This window comes from Juglans regia, chromosome 7, assembly GCF_001411555.2.
Source record: "Juglans regia cultivar Chandler chromosome 7, Walnut 2.0, whole genome shotgun sequence".
Taxonomy (NCBI): Eukaryota; Viridiplantae; Streptophyta; class Magnoliopsida; order Fagales; family Juglandaceae; genus Juglans; species Juglans regia.
In genome coordinates this window covers 42,744,326-42,770,297 of record NC_049907.1, presented here as the reverse complement: position 1 = coordinate 42,770,297, position 25,972 = coordinate 42,744,326, and the positions used below count along the sequence as shown (strand labels likewise).

Here is a 25,972-nt window from a genome sequence, read left to right as displayed (position 1 = left end):
ATTTTCGAGATGGACATTTTGAAAGGGACTCTGATTGGCAAGCTGAGTAGTGTTATTATTCATTTATTGTGTTAGTAGTTCTTCCTTCACCTCGAGGAGTAAGATAATAACCTTTGGTATCCCACTACGATTGGGTAACTTTGTTGGTTTTGATTCAGATTCGCAGCCTAAACAGCTCGTGATGATTGGCAATTGTAGCTGTCACATATGGTTTGAGAAATAGAAGGGTTGGGAGCTAAAAGTTTGTCATTGAAAGTTGGTATCGTCCCACAACTTTTAAATATGATCGCCCAAAAAATAAACAACTCGTTTTGGGAGACCAGAGGTTATTTATTATCTCACTCATCTAAACCTAACTATTCTAATATCGGCAGTTGTTAGATCATCCGGTGCTTAGCCCTAAGCCTAGCCTTTCTTAAGACAAGGTTGAGGAAAATGAGGGTGAGTCTTGTTTGTGACTGTTCATATCAACGGTTTTTCATCAATCTTATAGGATACAAGTTTAACCCAATCCTGTATATATGATAGAAGTTTAATTGTAGGAGACAGGCAACTTAATAGTTAAGCCAACCCTGTCTACATGACTGAACTTTGATCAGGTCAATTAGTTTAAAAATAATGGTAAAAGCCAGGAATGGTCAATAGAGAATTTAGGTCAATAGAAAAAATTTTCCAAAAGAAAAGGGATAAAAAAGGGATGGAAATCCATTCAATAGATGAAGTAAAAACGATTGTTGAATTCATCGGTTTGAGGTAAATTCTAGGGGTGAAAACCGACGTTGTCGGCGCGATTTTTGGGCAAAATCGACGCCGACCGACGTCTGGAAAAATGGATGAGGTGCCGACCGTAACCGGTCGATGGCGAGGAGGACACCGATCGAGGCAGTTCTCTGCCGGTTCTCGGTCAGCGTCGGTTCTTTGGCGGTTCTAGTGAGATAATTATGAGAGAGAATGAGAGAGGGAGAGATGCATAGGAGAGAGAGAGAGTTACAGAAGAGAGAGAGAGAGAGGGTTACAGAGGAGAGTTCGGGAAAAAGAAGATCGGGGAAGAAGAATACTCTTAACGAAACGACGCCATTTCACTTAAGTTTAAGTGGAACGGCGTCGTTTCAAACTTATTATTTTTTTCTTACGTCCTTAATAAAACGACGACGTTTGGTTTAATGCCAAACGGCGTCGTTTCCAGTATCAGTTGCAGTACTTATTAATTAAAACGGTGCCGTTCAACTTAAACTTAAGTGGAACGACGCCTTTTTGATAAGGGTATATTAAAAAAAAAAAAAAGATTTTATTATATCAGTCGGTTCAGCGGTCCGGTCCAGCTTCAAACCGAAACCGAACCGCTGAACATCGGTTTCTTGAAATTTCCACCACATGCCGACCGGTTCTCCACCAGTTCCTGACGCGGCCGGTTGGTTCGCGTCGGTGGCGGCCGGTGCTATCGATTTCTGTACAGCCCTAATAAATTCTATATTGCTATTTTTTCTCAAGAATCTCAACCCCAAGCATTCAAAAAGAGTTTTTCACGATTAAGTTCATTATTTTTTATTAAGTACTTGTACGGAACTGATGTATTTGTAAGTTGTATATATCGTTTCTCAAAAGTAATTAATCCTCGTTTAGGTCCGGGCATTGCTGCCACGCCGACCACAATTGATCAAACTTCAAACGCATCTGGAGACAAAAATACGGCAGTGTTCACATATTTTACTGTATTGTGTTTTTTATGGAACAAGGCATTACTTTTCGCCTCCAAGACCCACCGCAGTTCTCAAAAGGATGCATCATGCAAGAGCCACAGTAATTCGAGGTTAAAATCCCTACCGACCCATAAATGGGACACCATTATCTGCTTAATATATAAACAAAAAAATCACAAGAAATTATAATCTAACAGTGTGCGCTTGAGATCTAATGGAAAAGTTCTAACCTTATTCATGAGCATTTACACAAGGTCAAGAACCTTCTGATCAGAGTTTAAAACCCAGAGGAATTAGTGGAGTTAAGAGCTCTTCATATCATATTTACAGAATCAAGTTCGTGAGTTTAGAACCTAGAAGATGCTGTGGAGTCGAGAGCAGCAGAAAGAATTAGCCGATGATATTTACCCTTGTACTTGATACATCATGCCCAGGTGGAAGATTAACTCGTGATCGAATTAATGCTGGCAAATCTTTAAACGACTTGAGAATGAATTGTCTGTCTACAAGAATGCATCCGCTACTAATGCCATTCTCTTTTCATTGCTATCTTCCGATTTATTCTGTACGGCAACCCACATCCTTCGGATGGGTTGAATCGGACGACGGTGAGAATAAATGTAGTGACAGACTTTTAGGTGAACTTTAGTGGTAACAGTACTCCCCCATCAGTTACCCATTTCGCAAAACTTACAGAAAAACCAGGATGGACACCATCATCCGTGATCTCTGTTCCAGTCAGCTTCCTTTCCTAAATAAGTACCAATGGAATTCATTACCCGTTTCCAACCAGCAACATGTAGTATTAAATTCATTGATAGGTCCATTTAGAATTTTATCGTTTCATCAGGGATTTACTCGGTTATGTGCATTTGAGTGTAATTGTATGCATATCCATGCAACTGTACATATGATGGATATATGTATGTGTATGGGTACATATGTACATACCAGGAGTGATATGAACAAGGTCATAAATTCGGGGCCCAAGTTTAGAGAGACTAGGTAATGTTGCAGTAACATCTCAGAGAATAGAATCGTGCAGAAAGAGTAATGCCATATACAGTTTGAGTGTGTAAGCCCCGCGTACTTCCTTTGAAAAAAAGTATAGTCTACCATTAAAAAAAATGAATTTTTCTATATAGATCCCAAATTTACTCAACTTTTTCAAAGAATGTGTGCGGGACTCGCACACTCTAAAACTGCAGATATCATTTCTCCATGCAGAAATGATGTTTCCATTTTCGAAATTCCTTGCGCATATTGAAAAATAATTAAAGTCTTTGTCAAACATTATGCAGCAACGCCAATCATTTTTCAATCCTGCAATGATTGCTTTGGGGAAAATTCTATGCTCTAAACTCTTTCTCGATAAAGTCCAAATGCAACTTTGGATAAAATTGCCAGTACCAAGATGATAAAGACTTACCCTCATGCTGGAACTAGTCTCGCTTGCAGATGTGGTAGTGTCAAGTTTCAGTCCATCCCCAAAATTTTCTGATGAAAGGCTGGTGCTGGACCTGCAGCCAAATAAATCGGTAGTCAGTTGCCAGTGAACTCTTAACTCAAATGACGCATTCTCAAGTAAGAAAAAGGTGAAGGGTGAAATCACGGTTCAAGACCTAAGATTCCCAACAAGAACGAAAACAAAAACAGCAGAAAGAAAAATATTTCATTCATTAAAACTTCACAATTGAACATTCTCTTGTTGCATCTAACCCAATATAAGGCCTAGGGTCAGGCAAAGAAGCTAAGACAGGGAGTACGACCAAGTACTGATTGACTCCACCTAAGTACACATTCTGATTCTTTACAAGCTTTCTTCATAAAAAGATGTCCAATTCAAGGAATTGATTGGTTCGGACAGGGCTATCAAGTGGAGTGATTTTACTTACCAGATTGCCACCAAAAAATTCATCTTATTGTTTTGATTTGAAATCAAGGTAACATCAACTCACATACACCACGGGTAAAAGTGTTGCATAAGAAGAGAAATTTCTTTTTCTCAGTGTGTAAATTTAACATAAATCTTCTTCATGTCACTTGAAGATTATCACTTCAGTGGCTAACGATAATGAATGCGCATATAAGATGCAAATAATGAAATGTTTTGATCCTTGCATTCTGTGACAGAGCAGAAGGCACAAACCAGATACATGAGAATTACCTTTCATATATTTCTTCTTCACAAGAATTTCCAGATGAAGAAAGCCAGTCCACATCAAGCAAATTTGAGCAGGTACATGCATCACCATGGTCATCATAACAAAGGTTACCACTTTCAGGGCTTTGGTCCTCTAGCATATCTCTAAAGAGCTGCCTGCGAGACATTGAAGGAGTAAACCTACAAAAGACAACCAACATTTACTGGATGAGCTGTAGATGAAGGCCCATAGTTCCAAAATAATCATTAGAGCAGCTTCACATGGAAGCAAGTTAAAAAATGAGAAATCAACAGACCTACAATAGGATATAGCACTTTCACAACTCGAGATCTCTGGCATTGACTCTGAATGACCAGTGTTACTTTCTTGGAATTTTTCAGACAAAGGCTCCTCGTGTCCAACATCTGTGCTTACCACAGCTGAATCCCTTTCGCAATGAATATTGCCATCCGATAGTGATCTTTTAATAAATGATCTACAAATAAAGCAATAGGACTTGGTAAGTTACTTGAGAACAAGTAAAATCTTTTTCTTCAAAGAAGTTCTATCATTTTTTTTATCAGTAATTCAAAGAAGTTCTATCGTTACAAAAAAAGAAGACAAACTGTACATTTATTCCCATCCCTACAAAAAAGATAATTGAGTACAGTACTTCCAATTATATCATCGAAGCGACAGAAATGCATTCTACCCACAGAAAGGGGAAAAAAAAATGTTTCTGTGTTTTTGATGGGGAAAAGAAGAGGAAGAGGGTGGACAGAAGAGTGAGGGGGTGGTTGGGTAGAAAGGGAGGGGAGGGATTCCCTTCCCAGTAGGCCCACTATTCTTTCCCTTCCAATTTGGATGATGCGACATAGAGACTAAGTTTAGTTTTTAATGGTTACGGAACCCAAGTAACATAATTTTCTTTCCATTCCCTAATTCCTTGAAGCAATCAAACACCTAAACGAAATCCTTTCCATTCTGACTTAAAAGAATACCGTACATACATTTTATTGTTTATCAGCATATGAAGTTTCTCTCAAAAGTTCCATCAAATTGAAATGACAGAATAATGGCAACACAAAAAAGTACATACCTAATATTCTCGTCAACAAAATTAGGGGCATTCCTGCGAACACTGTGGTGCTGGTCCGAATCCATCTCCCACAGCTCTGGTTTACCTGGTTGGGGCTGAAAATAACCCAGGAACCTGCACAACCACGTGGTCAAATTATGCATTTCGACTCTCATGCCAACTCACCAAGTATAATGGATTCAACTAGAAAGATCCCCAGATAGTCTTTTACAGAAATAAAATAGGGTTCTGACTAAGGGGATAGTTTGACTTACAAATTAATGGCATTTTGCTTCTCAGGATCCATGCATGTATTATTATAAAACCTTTGTAGTGTTCTAAAAAACTCCTGCGACTGAGTTGCGGGTTTCCACTGGCCTCGCCTCTCGGAAAATATCTGTTTAGCATTACATATCCACAATCATTGAATGACGATAGTGCTAAATCTAATCAGGAACTAAAGTAAGTTCCCAGCTTTAACAAAAAAAAAATCAACTGATATGCCAAAGGCCATTAGTTGGGGGAGGTTTGAATTCTTTCTGTCACACTTTTTCACACTATTATCTATACAACCATCCAACATTGATTTCCGATTTTTCCAAACACAAAATTAATGTACCTTATTGTGCGCTGCAGAACCACCGTATTGTAATGCAAGTGTGTCACCCATAGTTTCATAAACTCCCATTAAATCCTCTGCCAGAGGGTTATCTAGATCAATGTCAGGGGAATCTAAAAATCCTAAAGCATGCAGCTGACGGCCAAGGGCAACTAGTCCGTAGGCATATTGTGCTACGTTTGTGCGATCCAAACAATCAATGCAATTGGTTCTTAGGACTCCTCTTTGAAACATTGGGGTTTTGACAAGGCGGTCCCTGTTTGCATCACCACTATCACTGCTATTTTTAGCTTCTTTTCCCAAGTCATAAGCATTGTCATTTCTACTGGAAAGCTTCTCCAGAGAGCAGTTACCTCCATCATTTTCCCTCCTGCAACAATTCGGAGGTGTCAGCAGTGTAATTGAAAAAAAAATATTTTTACGCAGTATTGGCAAATATTGAAACGAAGCCTTATAAGATAGCCTCAGGAAGCTATGGTAGCTTACATAGTAATGTGATCCTGCAAAAAATGTTTTAACTAAAAGCATATAATAACCTTTAGTAAAAATGGAATTTTGTTCCACTCCATTGTCTCATCTGGATTGTACAAGCTAGAAACAGTGAGACCCATGGATGGGGGAGAGACATAATATTTGTCAATAACATAAAGTTGTTAGACAGAGGAATTTAGGCACGCTAATATGGGAAGACTGAAATGTTGTAAAAATAGATCACAATAGCAATTTCAGTAAGGTAGCATCTTTTTGTTAAGAACTTACTCCAAGTAGGAACAATTTAATAAACCCTCTGGCTTTAAATCTGGTGTTATTTGACAATAGAAGATGCCGGTTACATTCAATGCATAAGCAGCCACTTTCCCCAGTTTTGTCAGCACATTTGTATTTTTACTGCAATAATACAGGTTCTATTAATGTCAGTGATGATTGAAATAACAAGAAAACTTGAAGCTTTTACATAAGCCAGGGGAAATCGAAGCACCTTGTAGAGTGTTTGTGTATATCCCAATGAAGAAACCTAAGGCGACTTTCCACAGTTAAACTTTTATTAATAAACCTGATAGCATTTGCAAACTCAGCACGAAGAATAGTTTCTCGAGGTTTCTTCTCACGAGTCTGTTAGTAACCAACCATTATAACAAAAGGCAAAGAAAATGAATGAAGAGCTCAGAAATCATACCTCAAAAGTCATTAAAATTCAGATAGATGAGCATATAATATGAGCATGGATGGAAATATGATGACAGGATTTCTCAATAAATGCAGAAAGGCCTACCTTAATCAAGTTCAAAATAAGTATGGGATTTCCATATCTTTTGGCAAGATTTTCAAAATGAAGTCTTGTAGCTACATAATTAGGGTCCCTCTTTGATACTGGAAACAGAAAGAGATGTCAGCAAAGAATGAACAGAACTTAAAAAGTTATCCTGACAAAGAAATATGCCAAAGTCATACATATAATGTCAGGCTTGATATTCAATCGCGAAGTTTCCTGGGACCAGAAAAGGGGTATTGAACCTCGATTTTGCACAACCGAACTTATTTGTGAAGAGTGTCCTTCAATAGAATCTTCAAAAACAATCTGCTCTGTCTCAACATCATTAGCTACTCTACCCTTCTCGTTGACACCTCGTTTTAAATATCTGCTCCAGGAGATGGGAAGACAAAGTGAGAGTTATGTCTAGAGGAGAAAACCTTATTCTGGCAAATGGAAAGCATAACATGTGCAGGGAAAATCTCCTCAGTGGCCTACTACAGAGCTCGGGTGCATCCAGAAGAAGCCAGAAAAGATCAGAATTTACTGTCACAAGTAAACTAGAAATGACAAAGAAGCGGTTATTAATGGTCACGTGGCACGTTAGACCATTTATAGGTGTGTATTTGTGGCAATAGGTCAAGGAGGTGAGAGTCAAAATATATCACATGCAATATCAAGAGAATGTAGCTTAACCAAATAACTACTTGAGAAGGTATTCTTGAGCAGTGGCCAAACCTGGTGCCAGCATAATGACGTGAGCGCCTAGCAATTAGGGTCAAGTTCAAATCCCTGCCAGATACAGAAAGTTTGACCTGGAAAACCGAAACATAAAAGAGTAAAATAAAACCAAACTTTTCAATTTTCATTCTAATACATGATAGCATGCATAAATCCAGGAAAAACAATTGAGGAAGGTGGCAAGTCTGTGTATGACACTACACTGTCCAAGTTTTAGCACAAGCAAGCAGTTTGACTTGCTACAATGTGTATTCCTAAATTGACTTTTTTGCAGTTCAAATAAATATCAAGAAAAATACATGTGCTCCCAACTTCGGAAACATGTAAACACTAGTAGCCTTTAATCCGTCCCAAGGGTAAGCCATTTAGCTTTCCAAAAAGAGTATCCTTAACTGAATTATTCTCGCTTTGAATAATTATTGGGAGTGGACAACATATATGCCAACGTCCTGGATGGCTCAGCAAGAAAACCGCTATATGTGAATAAAATAAAAATTAAACAAATAAGAACTATCTGTATTAATGCTCAGTTCTGAAATCATTTTAAACAGCCTGTCCTGACCCCAGTGACAGCAAAATGAGGATGGTTGTGGTGGTTTTAAGAACAATTTTCAAAGATGAGCATATTAGACAAATAATTGAAATAAATAAAAGAGAAACAATGGCCAAAAAAGGTTCAACTATGCGTGCATCCTTCTTGGTGGTGACTTGCCAGAAGTAAAGAGATAAGAGAATCCCCATATAAATTAGTCAAGTCACATATTCCATACCTGTTTAAAGAAGCCATACACTAAGGCGACCGTCCATAGTGTGTTCTTGAGGCTATGACGAGTTCCACGAGTTAAGAACTCATTCCAAACAAACATTGATTCATAAAGAGATTCTCCTGTCTTATTATCACACAAATTCTTTTGAAGACTATGCATGACATGATACGAGTAGCTGAAAAAGAAGTCCTTCGTAAGATCCACTGTGCCTAGGAGCTTCTTGTATCTATGTCCACCAGGAAAAGAAAGGCAACAAGTATCAATATACATCTAATAACTTGAACAAAGAGGGAAAAATGCCATGAAGTAATTGTTTGAACTATACATTAACCAGGAAATAGATGAGAAAAAAGAAAGGAAAGAATGTGGATTATCCCTGCAAAATCCTGATGATACCTTGTCTCATTCAACATGTTATATTTACATCACAACAGCAATGAACTTTGCCCCTGTACATTTTCAGGAAACAAACTGGCAATAGCCTGCCTCTATCGGAAAGTATAAACAAAGAAGGATCCAACAATAACATTCAGTTCTATATAACTCAGGAAACAATGGAGATGCATCATTGGTTTCTTTTTATAATTACTATAAACTACCAGAGGAACATGAGATAAGTTTGAATCAAAGAAGCCCACATCATTGGTTTCACACTGAGTGGTGAATACAAATGTGGTACACAGATTAGCTCCAAAATGCAGAGCTTATATACTGTTAAAAGATGGGACTAAGAAGATTACTTGCCCCCAGAAAGAATTAATTGAAACTAAGAGAAAAGAACAACACTATAACAAAATTCTCATCCAAGTACAATGGAAAATCTTTAAATCTGATTGCTACCCTCTTAGGTCTCCTTAGAAGCACTAAGGGCATATTACATTTACATGCAGGATGGACAAAAGACCTGTTCTCATTCTTAGAATAAGTCATTTGGGACAGCACAGTAGAATTTGGAATTGGAATCATCCTGCTGTTGGCAATGGCATAAATTGCTTGCCCACAAATTGCACCGATCTTCCTTCTTTTTGTAATAAGCAGCATGTAATAAGGTCCTAGAAATTTGATGAACCCTATTATCAAAAGAAACACCATGAGCGCTCAAAGATTGAGAAAGAAAGTGTGCACAGTTTTTAACTCTTATAGACGTAACATACCAACGATTCCATAACAAGTGGTGACAAATTTAAGTCCACCCGTACACTGGTTTCCTTCATGAATCCTCCTTAGCAGGTCATAGCATTCAATTTCTGAGTACGTTGTACAGTCTTCAAGAATGTCTATCTCAGAAGGGTCCAATCTGTCAATCTTTAGCACCCTCCAGATTGTTCTGCTCTTGTCTCTTCCTACCATATAAAAGTTCTGTTGCATGTAGATGGCATGTTAACAATTGCATTACTATTATTCAAATATGAAAAACTAATAATCGAAGTAGGATAATAAGTTAATAGACAGAGCAAAAAGGAACAATTGTTTTATTAGTAAAAGCCAATATAGAATCAGCATTGCCCAAATCCAAGATCGTGGTTGTTAAAAACCAGTGTCAATAGTCTGATAGTTCATAGCAGTGGAATATCTATATGTTTGCCAGTTAACACCAAAATATGAATTCCAAAATATCATATACGAGAAAACGTAGATCTCTGGAACGCTGAGGATACTCTAAACGTGAAAAAACACGGAGAAAGACAACAATTAGAAACGAACACAAATAATCCATCATCTTCCAGCTATACACGGAAAAGTAGCAAATATATAAATCACGCTTCGAATTGGATCATTTCCACACACCGCATTCAAGCCAAAATCTAACTCTACTACCATTGCCAAATCATGCCCAAAGCACGAATCATTAAACCAAAATTCCTTTTCGGCCAAAAATAATTGCAAAAATAATAAACCAAGCATATATCATATATGACTTCAAACATATAATTAAAATAATAACACTTCAGTCGCGTAGATTCACACATCAAATTCAAATAAATCAAGTCCAACGAACAAGAGTAACAGCATAGGATTTCCAAAATACCATGCACAACACAATAATTTAAAAACTGCATAAAAGATCTTTTTATATATATATATATATATAAAAATAAATAACTAAACTATAAGGAACATGAACTTGACCCACACAGCCGTGGAAACAAATAAAAATCGCAAGCCAATGCTGAAGAAGATGTATGTATATAGTATATACCGAGCGAGTCTCATAGAGTCGGAACTTCTGCAAGTAGCGAGAGCTGTAGTCGGCCTCCTCATCAGTCCAGTTGTGGAGCTCTTTCTCCGTCGCCATGATCCGGATCCCCGAGCTTAAGGAGCTCGGGTTCACTCTCAACACTCAGACAAACAAATAGAAATCACCGAAAACAACAAAAAAAAAAACGCAAATACAGTGGAAAATACTCAATCCGTTGTATACATGTTCAAATACATATACAGTGAAACAAACACGCAATAGAAAGAGCAAAACGAAGTTCAGAGGCGATAGATCGTGATGAAGGAAGGCAGCCACAGAGAGAGAGAGAGAGAGAGTGAATGCCCCTGTTACTGCATCCACATAAATTAGATTAATAATAACAATAATAATAATTACTTCTTCTTCTTTATATATATATATATATATATAGTTTGGCCCCTGATCTCTATCTGACTGTAATTATTTTCTTTCATTTCTTTTTTTTTTTTCTTTTCAATAATTGATGTTGACAAAGTCCAATAATGAATGTCCCTCTTGAAAGAAATATAATACCACTTGGAAAGGAGAATATGCTAATATATATGCCCTCGTCTTGATTAGCAGCGCATCACATAATGTTCTAATTTAATTACGGATTTTATATAAGCTTGGAATTCCAATCTTTACAATCACACCAAATACGAACCTTGCTTTTTATAAAAATAACATTCAGATGATTATATTCTCCATTTAGAAGTTAATTTGTATTTATTTTTTTAAAAAAATAATAAATATTTTAGTCAAAATAAATATTATAAAATTAAATTTATAAACTGACATAATTTAATGTGACATATTACTTTTGGTCAAAATGAATACAGAGATCGCGAGAAATTGATTAGAGGATATAATCATGTTTTTTTAATGGGTAATCGGATTGTATCATTGAAAGGTTCCTCAGCATTGCCGTGTTTACATCATTAAGCGTGTTGGGCCAATAATATGATGTTTAGTTTGTTTAACCAAGGTAGAGAGAAGATAAGGCACGTTGTATAAACAAAGACTAATTATTAGGTAGTAAATTGTCTGGTATATATGTTTGGAGCTCAACAGTGCGAAGAAAAAGTTATCACCATTCACAAGCAATACAATGCAGACAAATTTTAGAATTTCACGTGTCAAATTATAAAATTTTTTAATTTTTTTTCTTCTTAATTTTACAAATCAAGCCTTCCAAATGTTAGTATTTATAATGTATAGTCTCTAGCACTTTTCGCCCGACCCGAAACGGGACATCATCCAAAATTTTATTTATCTATCCTATATTTTTGCAGAGGATTATTTGTAAATAAAGATTATCTGTCCTACTATTTTTCATAAAGTTTAAAATTTATTTAATTATAACATATGTGATTTGGTCAAATACGTATGAACACCTTCCAATTTTCACACTATAATCCGATGCAATAAACAAGTTGATATAAGGTATGACTTTCTATATGTACCAATACCATACTTTCTGTAAAAGTACGTTTGAAACCATTTAAGAAACGTACCAAACAAAGAATAGTAAAAATGAGTACCATAAGAAATAATAATGTTGCAATACATAGTAACATAAGGCTTTGCTTCATCATTATGTGGCTTTGCAATATAAAAACATATTAGAAAGGTCTTGTTTGCAAGCATTCAAAATGTACTTGTACGACATGTTACATTATTTTTATATAAATTAATTATATAAAAATAAATTTATAAATTAGTATGACTTAATATAATACGTCATATTATAAAATTATTTTTATTATAAAATAAATTTAAAAGATTTTATGAAATTATATTAATTTATAAATTTATTTTATATAATTTATTTATATTTATAGTAGTTTTTTATTTTTTTAAATAGAAGATAATTAATTGAGGTAGACTGATCCATCCCCTTTGTGGAGGACGAAATTTAACACCCTTACGTGGGGCAGCCCTGTCCTTCATGACATTCTGTCTTTCAGTAGTTCAATAGAGCGAGAAAAGAAGGGATTACAAGCCGTGATCGTACGGCTGTGGAAAGAATGGAGAAGGATGGCGCCAGTTGGCAGGCGGCTGCCCTCCGTCACTGGTCTGAGATTATTCAACGTGGCTAGAGCCTAAACGTAGCTGGAGACAACTGGCATAATGACGTGGACGTTTCATCTTCACCCACCCACGTTATTGGACTTGTGCAGGGTACCTCATTTCCTTGAGCCGAGTCCCGACATCAACGCCACGCCCACGCGGCCTTGTGTCTTCCACAGGTCAAAACAATCATTTACCATGATGGAGAATCCGAGGGTAAAACCATAATAAAACTCGCTAGTCGTAACAAACACGTGGCAACTAATAATTGTTATTAAAATTTTGATAAATATATCGTATAAGAAACGAGTTATTCAATCTTTAAGTCTACAGTGCACATCATTTACAAGACCACATCAATTAAATAATAATATAATATTTATAAGATGGCTCTTTCAAATTAAATTATACTATATAAATATTTTACTATACCAATTTAAGAAAAAAAATCTGATGAGAAACATGACATATAAAATAAATCTTATAACATTCACTTTTTTATATAAATTTTGTTAATAAATCAAAATACTCAATAATTGATATAAGACTTGTGATAACTCAATATGTTTATAGTAATATGTAGAGGGAATAATGACTAAAATAATAATAAATAATATTTTGTAACAATATGAGGAAGCGAGTAAATTGGTAATATTTATTTTTATTATTATTAATTGTTTGGCATAAAATGCGTTTCGTTAGATCCAACGACAACATCAGCAAACATATGATGGGCAGGGCAGCGAGTTGCTTTCCTGACTCGGATCCCGTGAGATTGTCTTACGTACTGAAAAGACAGAGAGTTGAAAGGATAAGTAAGTCTAGAGAGAGAGAGAGAGAGAGCCCAATAATTGAGAACGTGGAGATCACAAAATGGTGGCGTAAAAATTGTCAAAGAATCCCTTTTAAATGATTCTAATCAATCTCGATCTCAAAGCGCCTGGCCTTAAACTTCTTGGATTCGATTCGATACCCACAGCTCTAGAGAATTTTGCAGCTTACCTTTCTCTACCTTATCAGAATAATACCACTTTCAATCATCTCTTCATAAAGTAAAAGTTAAAACCACGAGTCTCCTTTTCTTCATCCTCCCTTGCCACTTTTGCGGCGTAGAAACTGCCACCAATGTTTTTAATATTCTCTTTTATCCCCAACTCCTCAAGGTCCTTTTTATGTACATAGCAACAAAACCAATCTTCCGCGTTGATTAATTTGTGGTCTAAGTCTTTATGTTGGCGTTACAAATAATTACACGACCGAAACTTCTGCTCCACTTGCTCATACTCTTTTGTCTTTTTCATGGATTGAAAAATACTGTACATTGGTTGGAAATTTGAGGGTGGAGTAGTTGTAATTTGCTCGTACGCTACCTTCGCTGGCCCTCGGCCTCACTTGTTGCTTTCGCCTGTCCTCTTTCGTATGGCAGACACCATGACATTTCAATATTTTTCTTGTGGACTAAACGAAGAGCAACATCTTTTTCTTAAGGCCCTTGTGTTCCTTATTTTGTCATATTAAGGTCTCGTTTAGATTCATAATGTGCTTGATCTTATCTTATTATTATAATTTTTTTAAATTTTTATATAAAATATAATAAATAATTTAATTTTTTTAAATTTTAAAATAATAATAATATTAAAAAATAATATTCTAATAATCTGAATTCAAACCAGCCATAAGAATATAAGGGGGAGGACATGATTGTACAGACACGTCACATAATTGTGTACAACATTATTGTGTTTTTTAAGTTTATGCTTCTCAAGTAGACACGGTTTGGTACAACAAACACAACTACTGTATTAGTTAGGCATGGACATTAAAATCTGGGCCAAACCCAAAGTCGTAGAATGAGCGTAGTTTGGAGTCGAGAGTTTTCGGTTCTATTTCCAGGTAGCTAGCTGCGTTTGAGGAGATAGGACAGGGCTATATATGTTGTTCATTTCGGCTATATATGACTGTAGGCTCAAGGGCGCAACCTTTATATATATACATCCTATTGGCCCCAAGTTTTGGAACCCAAATTTACTTACTTCCTCCAAATTTATACACACACTGAAAAATTAGTAGCAGGAAATCATGTTGATTTAGTTGTTTATACCCATATCACTATTTTCAAAATAGCTTACTACCAATTTAATTAAGGTTTATCTGGAGAAACACAAGAAAGACAACAAATGAAAATGAACTGCAGGGACGTGATAGATTGAGTGGGTCATGTATTGGAAATTTGGATGTATTAATTGTTATTGTGTTAGATCAATGCCTGATTTATTTTGCCCAACGAAACATGGGCCCACTTCAAAGTAGCCCAAACCAAATGATTCTTGTCTAAAATTATTGACGATTTATTTATTTAAAAATTTCAAGAATATTAAACTCTGGTTTGGATTAAAAATTCATCTCATCTTATCATTATAATTATTTTAAATTTTTATATAAAATATAATAAATAATTTAATTTTTTTAAATCTCAAAGTCAAAATAATAATAATATTTTATTTAACTAATCTAAAATTATTTTAACTCTTTTCAACTCATTTCTAAATATAAACGGAGCTAAATACCTACCAAATATTATAAGATTTGCTTTGCTCAACATCTCTAATCTACGCATTCTGAAGTTTAGCATGAAAGATAACGCAAGGGAGTCAAAAATTAGTTTTTTTTTTTTTTTTTTTAATTTTAATTAATTTTATTTTTGTTTTTATTTTCAGGCACCAAAGTGGGTTAAAAAAATAAAAAAAAAAACTCCGTCACAAAATCCACTTAAAATTTATCGTTTCACAACAATTAAGATGAGAAAAAAAGTATTATTCGTAAACAGTATCTATAAACGGTAAAGTATTGAGGAAAAGAAAAAAAGAAATTTAAAAAACAGTTAACAGGATACAATATGAACAGTAATAATTCGCATATGCCACAATAACGAGTCAGTGCGTGAAAATGGGACTGTGATGATGGATGTATCACAATAACAGGACCACCATGTGCTCTCATAGTCTCATTAGTCACTTACTCGAATCCGAAGAGTTATTTGCACCACGTGATGGATATATCACGTGAATATTTGACTTTTTATTTTATCATTATTACTATTATTGTGTATTTAAGAGTTTGCTTAAGCAGGATATTGCTGGCTAAATCCTTTTGTAATTCTTGATATAAATGGAAGAAGTACTTGACGGTTCTGATGCAACGAAGTGTAAAGTTTCCCATAATTTTCTTGTTCCCTTCCATTACTAGATTTTTGGAGAGAATTGCGTCTAAGAAATGCAATTTGTCACAAAAGTTTAAATTAATGTGAAGAGGTAACTTTAATAATTCATATTTATCTTATCACTCTCCCTCACGTATAGGTCAGACTTTTCCTGAACCAAACATATGGAATATTTAAATATGAGGTGAAGTGTAGAGTTATAGTTCAAACTTAAAACCTTTGTTACGATACTATGTGATTTCGCCACTTGTCCCAAAAATCAAAGTTGATGAGAAGAGATAAATTTAATAATTTATATTTAATTGAACATATATTTGCTAATAGTGACATAGCTAAGATTAGCCACAAACTTAACAACCAACCCCTAATTCATAATCTGATGAAAACATTAGTAAGGTTAAGGCAAAATACAGATGTTTTGTGGTTTTGGTTCACAGGGCCCTATGACTGCAACTTCCTTAAACATCATCATAAGAAAGGACTAGTCACAATATGGTACTTTCTCATGGATGCTCGAATAGCTGTTTCACATTGTACGGCCCCGAGAAACGTGGTCCTCCACTCCATATCAGCTCTGCTAACTGCCGGTTAGCTCTTTCAGTGGTATGGCCACCATCAAACCACACATACTCGCTAGGATTACTGCATAATTCGTATGGTTCTGTTCCATTTCTTCCTCCTCCACAATTCTGTCCCTTGTACGCTCCACTGCCACAACACGCAGCCTTTCCATTCTTGAAGCCTGAAAAACAATGATAAGAGTTGCAAAAAAAATTAGCGTAAATCTAGCTCTATAGGCACAAGCATATAGAGGGGATGGTGAGCTCTATAGGCACAAGCATATAGAGGGGATGGTGCTCAAAGCCTACCATATTTTGAAGGGTTTTGCACCCTGTCTCCAAGGGCACTGTAGTAATCAAATATGGAATATTTGAATCCCGGTAATTTGTTCTCCAGCTTTTTTAGCGCATTGGCTAGAGCTCTGTTGTGCAGCCTCGCTAGAGCCGAGGGTTCTTCAGCACATTCACTACCAAGTTGGGGATCCCTTGCCTTCATGGCCGGTAGGCAACCCAAAGGCCCTGCATTCTGAAATGCGATTTTTCTTCCTCCTAAACCATATATTTCCTGCTCAAAGGAAATTGTTAAAAATTAAGATAGACCAAATTGTTAAATGATGCCTGCGTAGTACAATACTTGCACAAATTTAATTTCTCAAAAGTGAACTTACTTTGAGCACACTAGTCAGGTTGCCGATCACCATACCCACATATTGTCTTCGATACGGCTGAGTAGCATTTGGGTAATGTGTGTAAAAGCTAAAGTAATCGTTTCCTCCAATGCTAAACAAGTATACAGCTTTCATCAGCAACTTCTTGGCTGCTACATCACCCAGTTTCTGCCTCAGTGACTTCACTACAGCCTTGAAATAGCTTAGCTGCATTGGGAGACTTATCTAAAATAAAGAAGGTCAATCTACGTTTGGATGTTATGATGATCTCAAATGATCTGTGAATTGTAGTGAAAAAGTATTGAATAATTTGTAAATAATAGTGACTTAGACTACTTCACTTACCAAACACAGCCTTAACCACTAAAAGTAAAATCTTATTTTGCACAAGTGCTTCATTATTGGATCAGAAGATAGTTGTTGGGAACAATAAGAGAAAAAGTAAAGCAAAAACGAAATCAATCATACACGATACACAAGATCTACGTGGTTCGACAACGTGCCTACGCTCACGGAACTACAAAAGATTTTATTTCAGATGATAGTCCAATACACAGTGCGGCCGTACAAGAATAGTGGATTATAGAGTAAAACCTTAATTAGCGGTCATACAAGAGTTTAATATAATATATGGTAAACCCTAATCAGCTAGTCGGGTCAGTTCAAGAGCCTATTGGCCCAAGATTGCGCTCCATGGCCCAAGCCTCATTGAAAATTCTCCAAAAAAAAAAGGCAAACGAATTCTTGTCGGGTCAGTTATCAAGTTGGGCCGCACACAAACAAAATCAGGCTCCACACAAACAAGCCAAAAAATAATGAAAAACTTCAAACAGAGCATTCGAGAGAGAAGTCCTCAACAATCAGATGACAACAAGAAAGTTATGATTTATCTAACTACAAAATAGAAAGCAATTCAATTTGTATAATTTTTATCCATGAAATGTGCATTCAACACTTAAAAGTCGCAAAGCGTGAGAGTTTTAATAAGTATGTTTTCATTCAGATGTATGTTTAGCTTCTTATCAAACATTCAGAGTGCTTACGTTTACATTCATTTCATAGTTTTAATAAGTAGCAAAAAGCTGCAAGCATCTACGAAGCCAAAATTTCTTTCGAGGCAACATGCCATGAGAAAAAGATTCGCCTTTCTGTAATTTTTCATTTCGACCAATTGATGCCATTCCCCCCTTATTTCTAGGAGCACCATTCTATCAAGTCTTAATCCAAAAACAAGTCGTACATTGGAAAATGAACACCTACCGTTCCAGGGTGGGTTTGAACGAGAACACCTCCTCCAGCTGAAGCAAAGTTGGCCCCATCAGTGAATCGATGTGTGATTGGTTGCAGGTACGGTGGAAGTATAGGCAACTTCGCGAACTGAGCTGCAGCCATTTCCCATATTAGAGAGTTACAATCAAGGTCTATCACTTAGAGCCCTATCTAGGATTTTCAAGCAAACAAATCAACTAATAGATTACGTTGAGATCCACACGCATTTCACAGACACGGTTTGAAGCCCCTGCAATTAGAGCATCTGTGAGAGAGAGTGAGATATGTGGTCGTTACCAACGAAATCGGGAACTAGACGGCCATCGGAGAGTCTCCCAGTGGAATGACCGAAGTAGGTTTCCCCATATGGCCATGGAAGTGCTCCCCCTTCTACGCTATCATTGAGGTACTGGTTGTTGCCTGGATCAAAAAGGGAGTCGCCGAACACAAACAACGTCTTGTGTTCTCCCTGTGCCTTGGGCTGATCATTGCAGCTGCCTGAGTGGAGAAGGCTCACTAAAACACAGAAAAGGTGGCCCAGATCCGCCATGAGCCAATATTTCTTAGCTTTCACCTCGTCTCTTGCACTGGCGCCCTGCTTGGATTCCACTTCACGGGAGATTCTTTTTCTGCAGTAGTCCCAATGTGCAACACGGGTGGGAATCCACCATTATGAAGACGAGGGTCAACACTATCTGGCCCATAAACGTGGTCCGCATTGGACAATGGAGAATAAAGCAAGAAAAATTCTTTCACTATTCAGTACTCCACGCCTTGCATTTTATAAAATATATATGTATATGAAAGGATTGATAGAATTCCTCAGCAAGCAAAAGGAGTACGAGGAGGGCGTGGGCCGTGGAGCTACTTCCTGTTACCTGACGCACGAGGCAAGAAAGGCAGATAATATTGACTTTTACGTATCTCGTTTTAACGGTTTAACCATGCAGGTCCACACAAATCTACCTATCAAAGAGGGTGTGTGGGCCGTGGGCCGTTGTGCAGGCCTAAAACAATAATCTACCTATCATCATTTTTAGCTATGATATTTCTAAATCACATTACGATTTTATTTTCTCATAGCAATCTACCCATCATATTTTTTAGGATGATATTTCCAAAATCACCAACTTTTTTTTTGGTAAAAAAAAAAAATCGTAAGCTGGTTTTTATAGACATTAGGTTGGCATCTTTACATCTCTACAAGCTGTTTGGAATGAGCCTTGATTTGACTATTTCAGAGTAGGAGTGAAAATCGATCCATTCGACACGACTTTTAAGTAAAACTGACGCCAACCGATGCTTCATTTTTGAGAGAGAAAATCGGCTGAAACTAGTCGATAGAGAGGAGAAACATTGGCCGACTCGACGCCAGCAATTCTCTAGAAGTTCACAGTCGATTCATCGAGCATTGTCTGAGAGAGTAGAGAGAAAGAGTGTTGCAGAGGAGAAAGAACGAGACGATGAGAACTGAGAAGTGAATCAAGAAAGAAGAAGTGAGGAAGCAAACGACCTTATTTCAAAACGACGCCATTTGGTTAAGTAAATTGGGGAAGAAGAAGTGAGGAAGAAAATAATCTTATTTCAAAACGACGCCATTTGGTTTAAACCAAACAACGTCGTTTTACTTAAATTTTGTTTAATACGTTATGAATAAAACGACGTCGTTTGGTTTAAAACACAACTACAGGTTTAAAACAACGTCGTTCCACTTAAACTTAAGTAGAATGACGTCGTTTTGAGTACATAATATATATAAAAAATTATATAATTTCTTTAATCGGTTGGTTCAGTGATTCGAATTGGCGCCGAACAGGTTGATATCGGTTTTCTCTATTTTTTGCCGCACGCCGACCGGTTCTCTACCGATTTCGCCCGATTTTGAGCTCCGGCGGATGATCTGATTCGGTCTAGGTCGTTTGTTGGTTTCTTATACAACCCTTTTTCAGAGGTTGTTTAATAGTTTCCTGCTTTTGACCGACATTTTCAATTGCATTATATTATTTACAAGTTGTGTATAATGGGACACTATATTAATATAAAAAAATTAAAGTACTAATTATTCTTATGTGTAAGCTGATGTTTAAGCCTGCGGCATCCCTGATGTATTTCGTATATTGATAAAGAGACTTACAAATAGATTTATTCATTTTGACTAACTATATCTTGTAGTCACTTAAAACTGCTCTATTCCATAGACTGATGTTTCGGTGGTGCTTGCAAAATAATGATACTAGCAGAACCTAAATCCTGCGTATTTTCTCAAACTTGCTCTATCAACGTAGAATGAGGTTGGCAGAGAACTAGGAATTAGAAATGGGTGAAGCAACTTCAAAAGAAATAGGAAAATTCTCAGGGCTCATTCTAATGGCGGAGATTTAGGAATTGATGGTCCTTCTCTATTTGATGTGCCTTCCCTGATCTCTCTATCAAGGAATAGTAAGAAAAGGAAACAGTGCAAGAACAATTCAACCTTATTACTTCAATTCAACTTCGAAAACCCTGATGAGCATATTTAGATTATCGCAAACACTAACATCGAGAAAGAAGAAAATGAAAACTCGTTTATGAAAATGAAAACTCGTTTATTTGGTGAACAATGTGAGTTTGGCAAATTGAACAGATGGCTAAAGAAAATCTTCATTTCACCTCTGCTCAACAAGTGCTTTTACATTGTAAGGCCATGTAACACTTAGGTTTCCACTCCACATCGACTTGGCTATTAGCAAGCTGGCCCTTTCAGTAGGATGGCCAGTGTCAAAGAACACATAGTCACTGACTTTTTCACATAATTCATACACTTTGACGGATCTCTTCCCTCCACAACTGTTAACTCCTCTGTATGGACCAGATCCACAGCATGCCGCCTTCCCTTCCTTGAAACCTTCACAAAATAAAACCAGAATTGGTAAATAATTATAAATTGCACCCTGCAGTACTATGAAATTGAATAGCCATCATGACATACCATATTTTATAGGGTTATTCATTATTTCACTGACTATACTGTAGAAATCTGTAATTGAGTATTTGAATCCTTTCAGCTGGCTCTCTAGCTCCTGGAGGACATGTGGAAGTGCTTTGTTGTGCAGTTTTACCAGTGCTGTAATTTTCTCCACGCATTCACCTGCGTTTATTACCTTTAACAATGGTAAGCAACCCAATGGCGCCGAGTTTATAAACGCAAATTTCCTTCCTCCTTCCTTGTGTATTCCCTATATAAGAAATCATCAAAGAATGTTTGTGGCCGAGTTAATAATCGAAAAAGAGAGAGAGAATAATATAAAACAATTTTTATTTCAAATATCGGGTACGAATAATGTAAGTGTTGTTACTTTGATTACAGTTGTCAAGTTGCCAATAACCATATCTACATACTCTTCTGGAGAGTAGGATTGAAACAAGCTTGAGTTTGCAGTATAAGGGGCTACGTAATCGTTGGTTCCGACGGTGGTTATGTAAATAGCTCTTGACACCAATGTCTTGGCTTCTGCTTCACCTATCTCTTTCTTCAATAGCGTCTTCATTCTCTTGAAATTACTGAGTTGTGTGTGCAGGTCTATCACCTATTAATTACAAGGGAGAGAAAAAGAAGAAGAATAAAACTCAAGTAAATCTCAACAATGTCATCATATAAGGCTGTATTTATGTCATAGGAACGCAATCTATTTCAAGAAATGATAATGATACATCCCACAATTCTTTTACAACCAATTTTACGATTAACGACTACGAGCTGCATGCTACTTCATCAAAAATAAATTTCAGTTTTAGTTGTACAAGAGTTATTAGATAGTAATTTCCTTTCGGAAAATAAGATGCAGGGATGATAAGAAGATCAGACGTACGGCTTATATTTCGTGAGCTAAATATTCAAGAACAAACAAAACAATAGCATACGAGGACTATAATTACGATCTTTTGAAAGAGTTTGTAAATTGTAAATGCAACAAAATTGAAAGAGAAGGAAAACATGAAATATAATGAGACAAAAAAGAAGTTTCTAGTGGTTCGGTACGTACAAGATCACTCGTTTGTTTTTATAGATGAAATAAGATCATAAGTTGAGATTAAAATTAAAAAATTGAATAAAATATTAATAAAATATATATTTTTAATATTATTTTTATTTTAAGATTTAAAAAAATTGAAATGTTTATTTTATTTTATACGAAAATTTAAAAAAATTATAATGATTAAATGAAATGAGATGAATGGAATTGAGTTGAGAAGATTTGTGAAAACAAACGAGGCTGCTATCTATGCTATAGTTAGTTGTATTTCAATTGCATACCGAGAAGCCTAATATTGAAATTCAATGATCAGGTAGAAGCATATATACCGATCCTAGATGAGTTCCGACCAGAGCACCAGCTCCGGCAGATGCAAAGTTAGCCCCATCTGCATATCGCTTATAACCAGGATGTAGGTACGCCGGAATCAATGGCAACTTCGCAAACTCAGCTGCAACGTCAGTGCATGCTTTCAAAACTTAGCCGACAGAAACAGACTTCAGGTTCTAAAGAAAAGAAAACAATGGCATGATGAGTGTGCGTGTATATTTTACCTATGAAATCTGGAATTGTACGGCCATCAGAAAATCTCCCAGTTGGGTAGTTAAAGAAGGTTTCCCCATAGGGATAAACATTTGCCCGGAACTGGTACGTGGTGTTGATGTAGTTATTGTTTCCTGCATCAAAAAGAGAATCTCCGAAGATGAATTGGGCAACATGGTCATTCGGCAGGCATATGTGACTGTGACCAAGGCTTGGGGTTGGTATGATACTAAGGCTCGCACACATGAAAACCAAGAAACAGATACGAATCCTCGAACTCATCATCATGTTCATAAATATCTTGTTCACCTTGTGTTTTGTTAACTTCTTTAATTAGTCTCAGCTTTGATTTATTTATAGGGTGCTTTGTTTAGGTGAAGGAGATCATGCATGGTCTCTGCATTTCTTGATCTGTTTAATTTCAAGACATTTCGGTTTTTAACATCTTTTTCAGATCTCGGACCGACGATTATTCAAACTATTGGACCAAATTAAGTATTTTTATGGCGTTCAGGGCCGGGGGTTAGGTAGGCAACGACGTTTCTTATTTTGAATATTCCTGGCTGCTGAGCAGATGCTTGATATTTTATTTTTTTGAGGTGTACTAATGCTGATCATCTTTATATCAATTACTCAAAGTATCTTATCTCCATTCCATGTAGACTTCAGCGTGATATTCCAACACTATCCGCTCCATGTCCACACATGAAGATATTTACAGTAAGAAATCATGTTTTAATAATAAAAAGATTCTATAAAAATAAACTTATAAACTGACGTGATTTAATGTGATATATTAGATTATAAAATTATTTTTATTATATTATATAAAGTCATATCAGTTTATAGATTTACTTTTATAAAATCTCTTTATATTTTTGACTATAACACTTCTCATTTATCATTCCTGTTTGCATCAACCAAAATTGAAAAACTTTGAAAAGCATTTCCACAGATCTAGGGCAGATGTACTAAGAATATAATCCAGGATATGGTTCTCAATTAATCCTTATTTACTACTTTGAATGCGTTACTGGTCTAGACTTTACCCTAGGAAAGTGATCGAGTGATAGAGAGAACCAATGTTTGATGCGGACCGTCGATTGGATAAAGGGCTGAGATAACGCCATAGTTGCAGTGTTACGAATGGGCATCTATTTTTTTTTTTTTTTTGTAGTGTTACGCCAGAGTTTATATTGTATTTCCTTATTGCATATTTTAATTATCGAATATTTTAATTAATTGATATCAAAATATTCTGTAGTGGGACCCATGGGTCAATAGTCAGTTTACAGTTTGTTATGCATCCGTATAAGGGACAATACTCGTGTAATGTTATTGGATGATCAAGGGCTGAGATAACACCAGAGTTGGAGTGTTAGAGTATGCTTATTGGCTTGATCAAATTCATCTTTAAAATTTAACCAATATAACACTTTTTTATATTTGTCTATTTTATTTAAATTCAACTTCCATATTGGATTATCCATTCACTTTTTATATAATAATAAAATATTATTAATTTAATAACTTTTTTATTTAATTTACTTTTATCACATTTTGTATCTCTACCAATTAAATGTTAATAATAATTATATTCTAATTAAATTAATATTAAAAAAAATCATATTTTCAAAAGTTATTTAATGCTAATAAAAAAAAATATTTGATTAAACTCATTTAAAATTCTATCTAAATTTTTTAATTACAAACCAAATAGTATTTTTTCTTGAAGTGAAAAACTAATATTTTAATGTTTGTTTGGAGTGAGAAATTAATATTTTAATATTTGGTGAATCAATTGTAGTTCTCCATATTTGGCCAACCACTGTAGCAAAAATCTAAATTATTTTAGATTTGCCTAATTTAATGTGGGATGTTTTTTACATCAATTATGCAAATTTTAGCCAACCTCCTCATTTGGCCAAGCCAATGAGGATGCTCTTACGAAGGGGCTTATAGAAGTTTATATTGTATTTCCTTATTGCATATTTTAATTACCGAATATTATAATTAATGGATATCAAAATATTTTGCAGTGGGACCCACGGGTTAGTTGTTTTACAGTTTGTTATGCATCCAATTGGTAGTGGTTTATACATCTTCATATGCAAAATCATCTTTTTTAAAGAATGATTTTGCATATGAAAAAAAACTCCCATATTGATTTATGCATCTTTGAATCAAATAATAATAAAATATTATTATTTTTTTATATTTTATTTGTTTCCTAAAATTATTTTTTTATATATATTTTACAATTAACATCCATTTTGTATTATCAACTAAATACAAATTTTATGTATCAAAATAATCTTAATATAAATTCTACAAAGTTGATTTTAATGGGAAGGAGAGAGAAAAAAATAGTAAAATAATGTTTGAAGAATGAATAGTACTTCTTTAAATTTGAAGAAGTACTATTTATAGCTATGCAAAAATTTAGAGATGCATAAGTCAATATAGATGAATTTAAAGATAAAGATGGAGATGGAGAAACCACTACCAATACTCATATAGTGTTATTTTCATCCTGAATATTATTACAAAACTTTATTCTTCTACCTTTCTTTTGGATGTCTCTCCCCTCAAAGGGAGAATCCTTATTTTTTCTTACTTTGTGTTACAAAATGCTTATTGGAAGATTCTTAGAACATTTAGTGACGTCTTGAAATGTGAACACGGGCTAGTTTGGATACATAAATAAAACACAAATCATCTCATTTGAATTGAACGACTCGTTTTATGTATGTATCCAAACTATTGGAGTACTCAAAGGATGAGGTTTGTCCATGTAAAAGTGCTTCAAGACATCTTCTGGATATGTTGACTAATGGACAATAACTCCATTTGAAAAATGCTCAATTTGTTTTTCTAATGTCTTCCTTTTCAAACTCTTTTTTAAATAATTTGTGGTTTTATCAGCTCTTCTAGAGTTCTAACCAGATTTAAATCATTTACATATATAGTAATAATAGCAAATCTAAAATTTACTTTTTATGAAAACACACAGGTAAATCGGATTAATCTCAAATCCTTCTTTTATTAAACATTCACTTAGATGATTATACCACATGCCTCTAAATTGTTTTAATCCATATAAAAAT

The 25,972-nt window shown here is 35.4% G+C and overlaps 3 protein-coding genes across 4 annotated transcripts; all 3 read right to left on the bottom strand.

Moving 5' to 3' along the window:
* Positions 1-1,804: 1,804 nt before the first annotated feature.
* Positions 1,805-10,883, bottom strand: LOC109005419 (phosphoinositide phosphatase SAC2-like). The gene is made up of 16 exons (XM_018984359.2): positions 10,502-10,883; positions 9,456-9,660; positions 9,206-9,371; positions 8,305-8,527; positions 7,532-7,608; positions 6,994-7,181; positions 6,815-6,912; positions 6,521-6,654; positions 6,301-6,429; positions 5,542-5,911; positions 5,198-5,319; positions 4,944-5,057; positions 4,161-4,340; positions 3,868-4,044; positions 3,130-3,220; positions 1,805-2,451 (listed from the first exon to the last, which is right to left on the bottom strand). The coding sequence occupies exons 1-16, from the start codon at positions 10,595-10,597 to the stop codon at positions 2,335-2,337; spliced, it is 2,487 nt and encodes an 828-aa protein (XP_018839904.2). The 5' UTR covers positions 10,598-10,883; the 3' UTR covers positions 1,805-2,334.
* Positions 10,884-16,162: 5,279 nt separating this feature from the next.
* LOC109022263 (GDSL esterase/lipase 1-like) lies at positions 16,163-19,068 on the bottom strand. 2 transcript variants are annotated; one of them, XM_019005124.2, is made up of 5 exons: positions 18,607-19,068; positions 18,301-18,422; positions 17,041-17,265; positions 16,682-16,937; positions 16,163-16,554 (listed from the first exon to the last, which is right to left on the bottom strand). In XM_019005124.2, the coding sequence occupies exons 1-5, from the start codon at positions 18,857-18,859 to the stop codon at positions 16,316-16,318; spliced, it is 1,095 nt and encodes a 364-aa protein (XP_018860669.1). In that variant the 5' UTR covers positions 18,860-19,068; the 3' UTR covers positions 16,163-16,315. The 2 variants fall into 2 exon arrangements, with proteins under 2 accessions (XP_018860669.1, XP_018860670.1); XM_019005125.2 differs by having other exon boundaries at positions 17,041-17,247.
* Positions 19,069-20,863: 1,795 nt separating this feature from the next.
* On the bottom strand, positions 20,864-23,241 carry LOC109005411 (GDSL esterase/lipase 2-like). Its single transcript, XM_035692093.1, has 5 exons — positions 22,877-23,241; positions 22,652-22,773; positions 21,645-21,875; positions 21,278-21,524; positions 20,864-21,193 (listed from the first exon to the last, which is right to left on the bottom strand). The coding sequence occupies exons 1-5, from the start codon at positions 23,157-23,159 to the stop codon at positions 20,955-20,957; spliced, it is 1,122 nt and encodes a 373-aa protein (XP_035547986.1). The 5' UTR covers positions 23,160-23,241; the 3' UTR covers positions 20,864-20,954.
* Between the last annotated feature and the right edge of the window lie 2,731 nt (positions 23,242-25,972).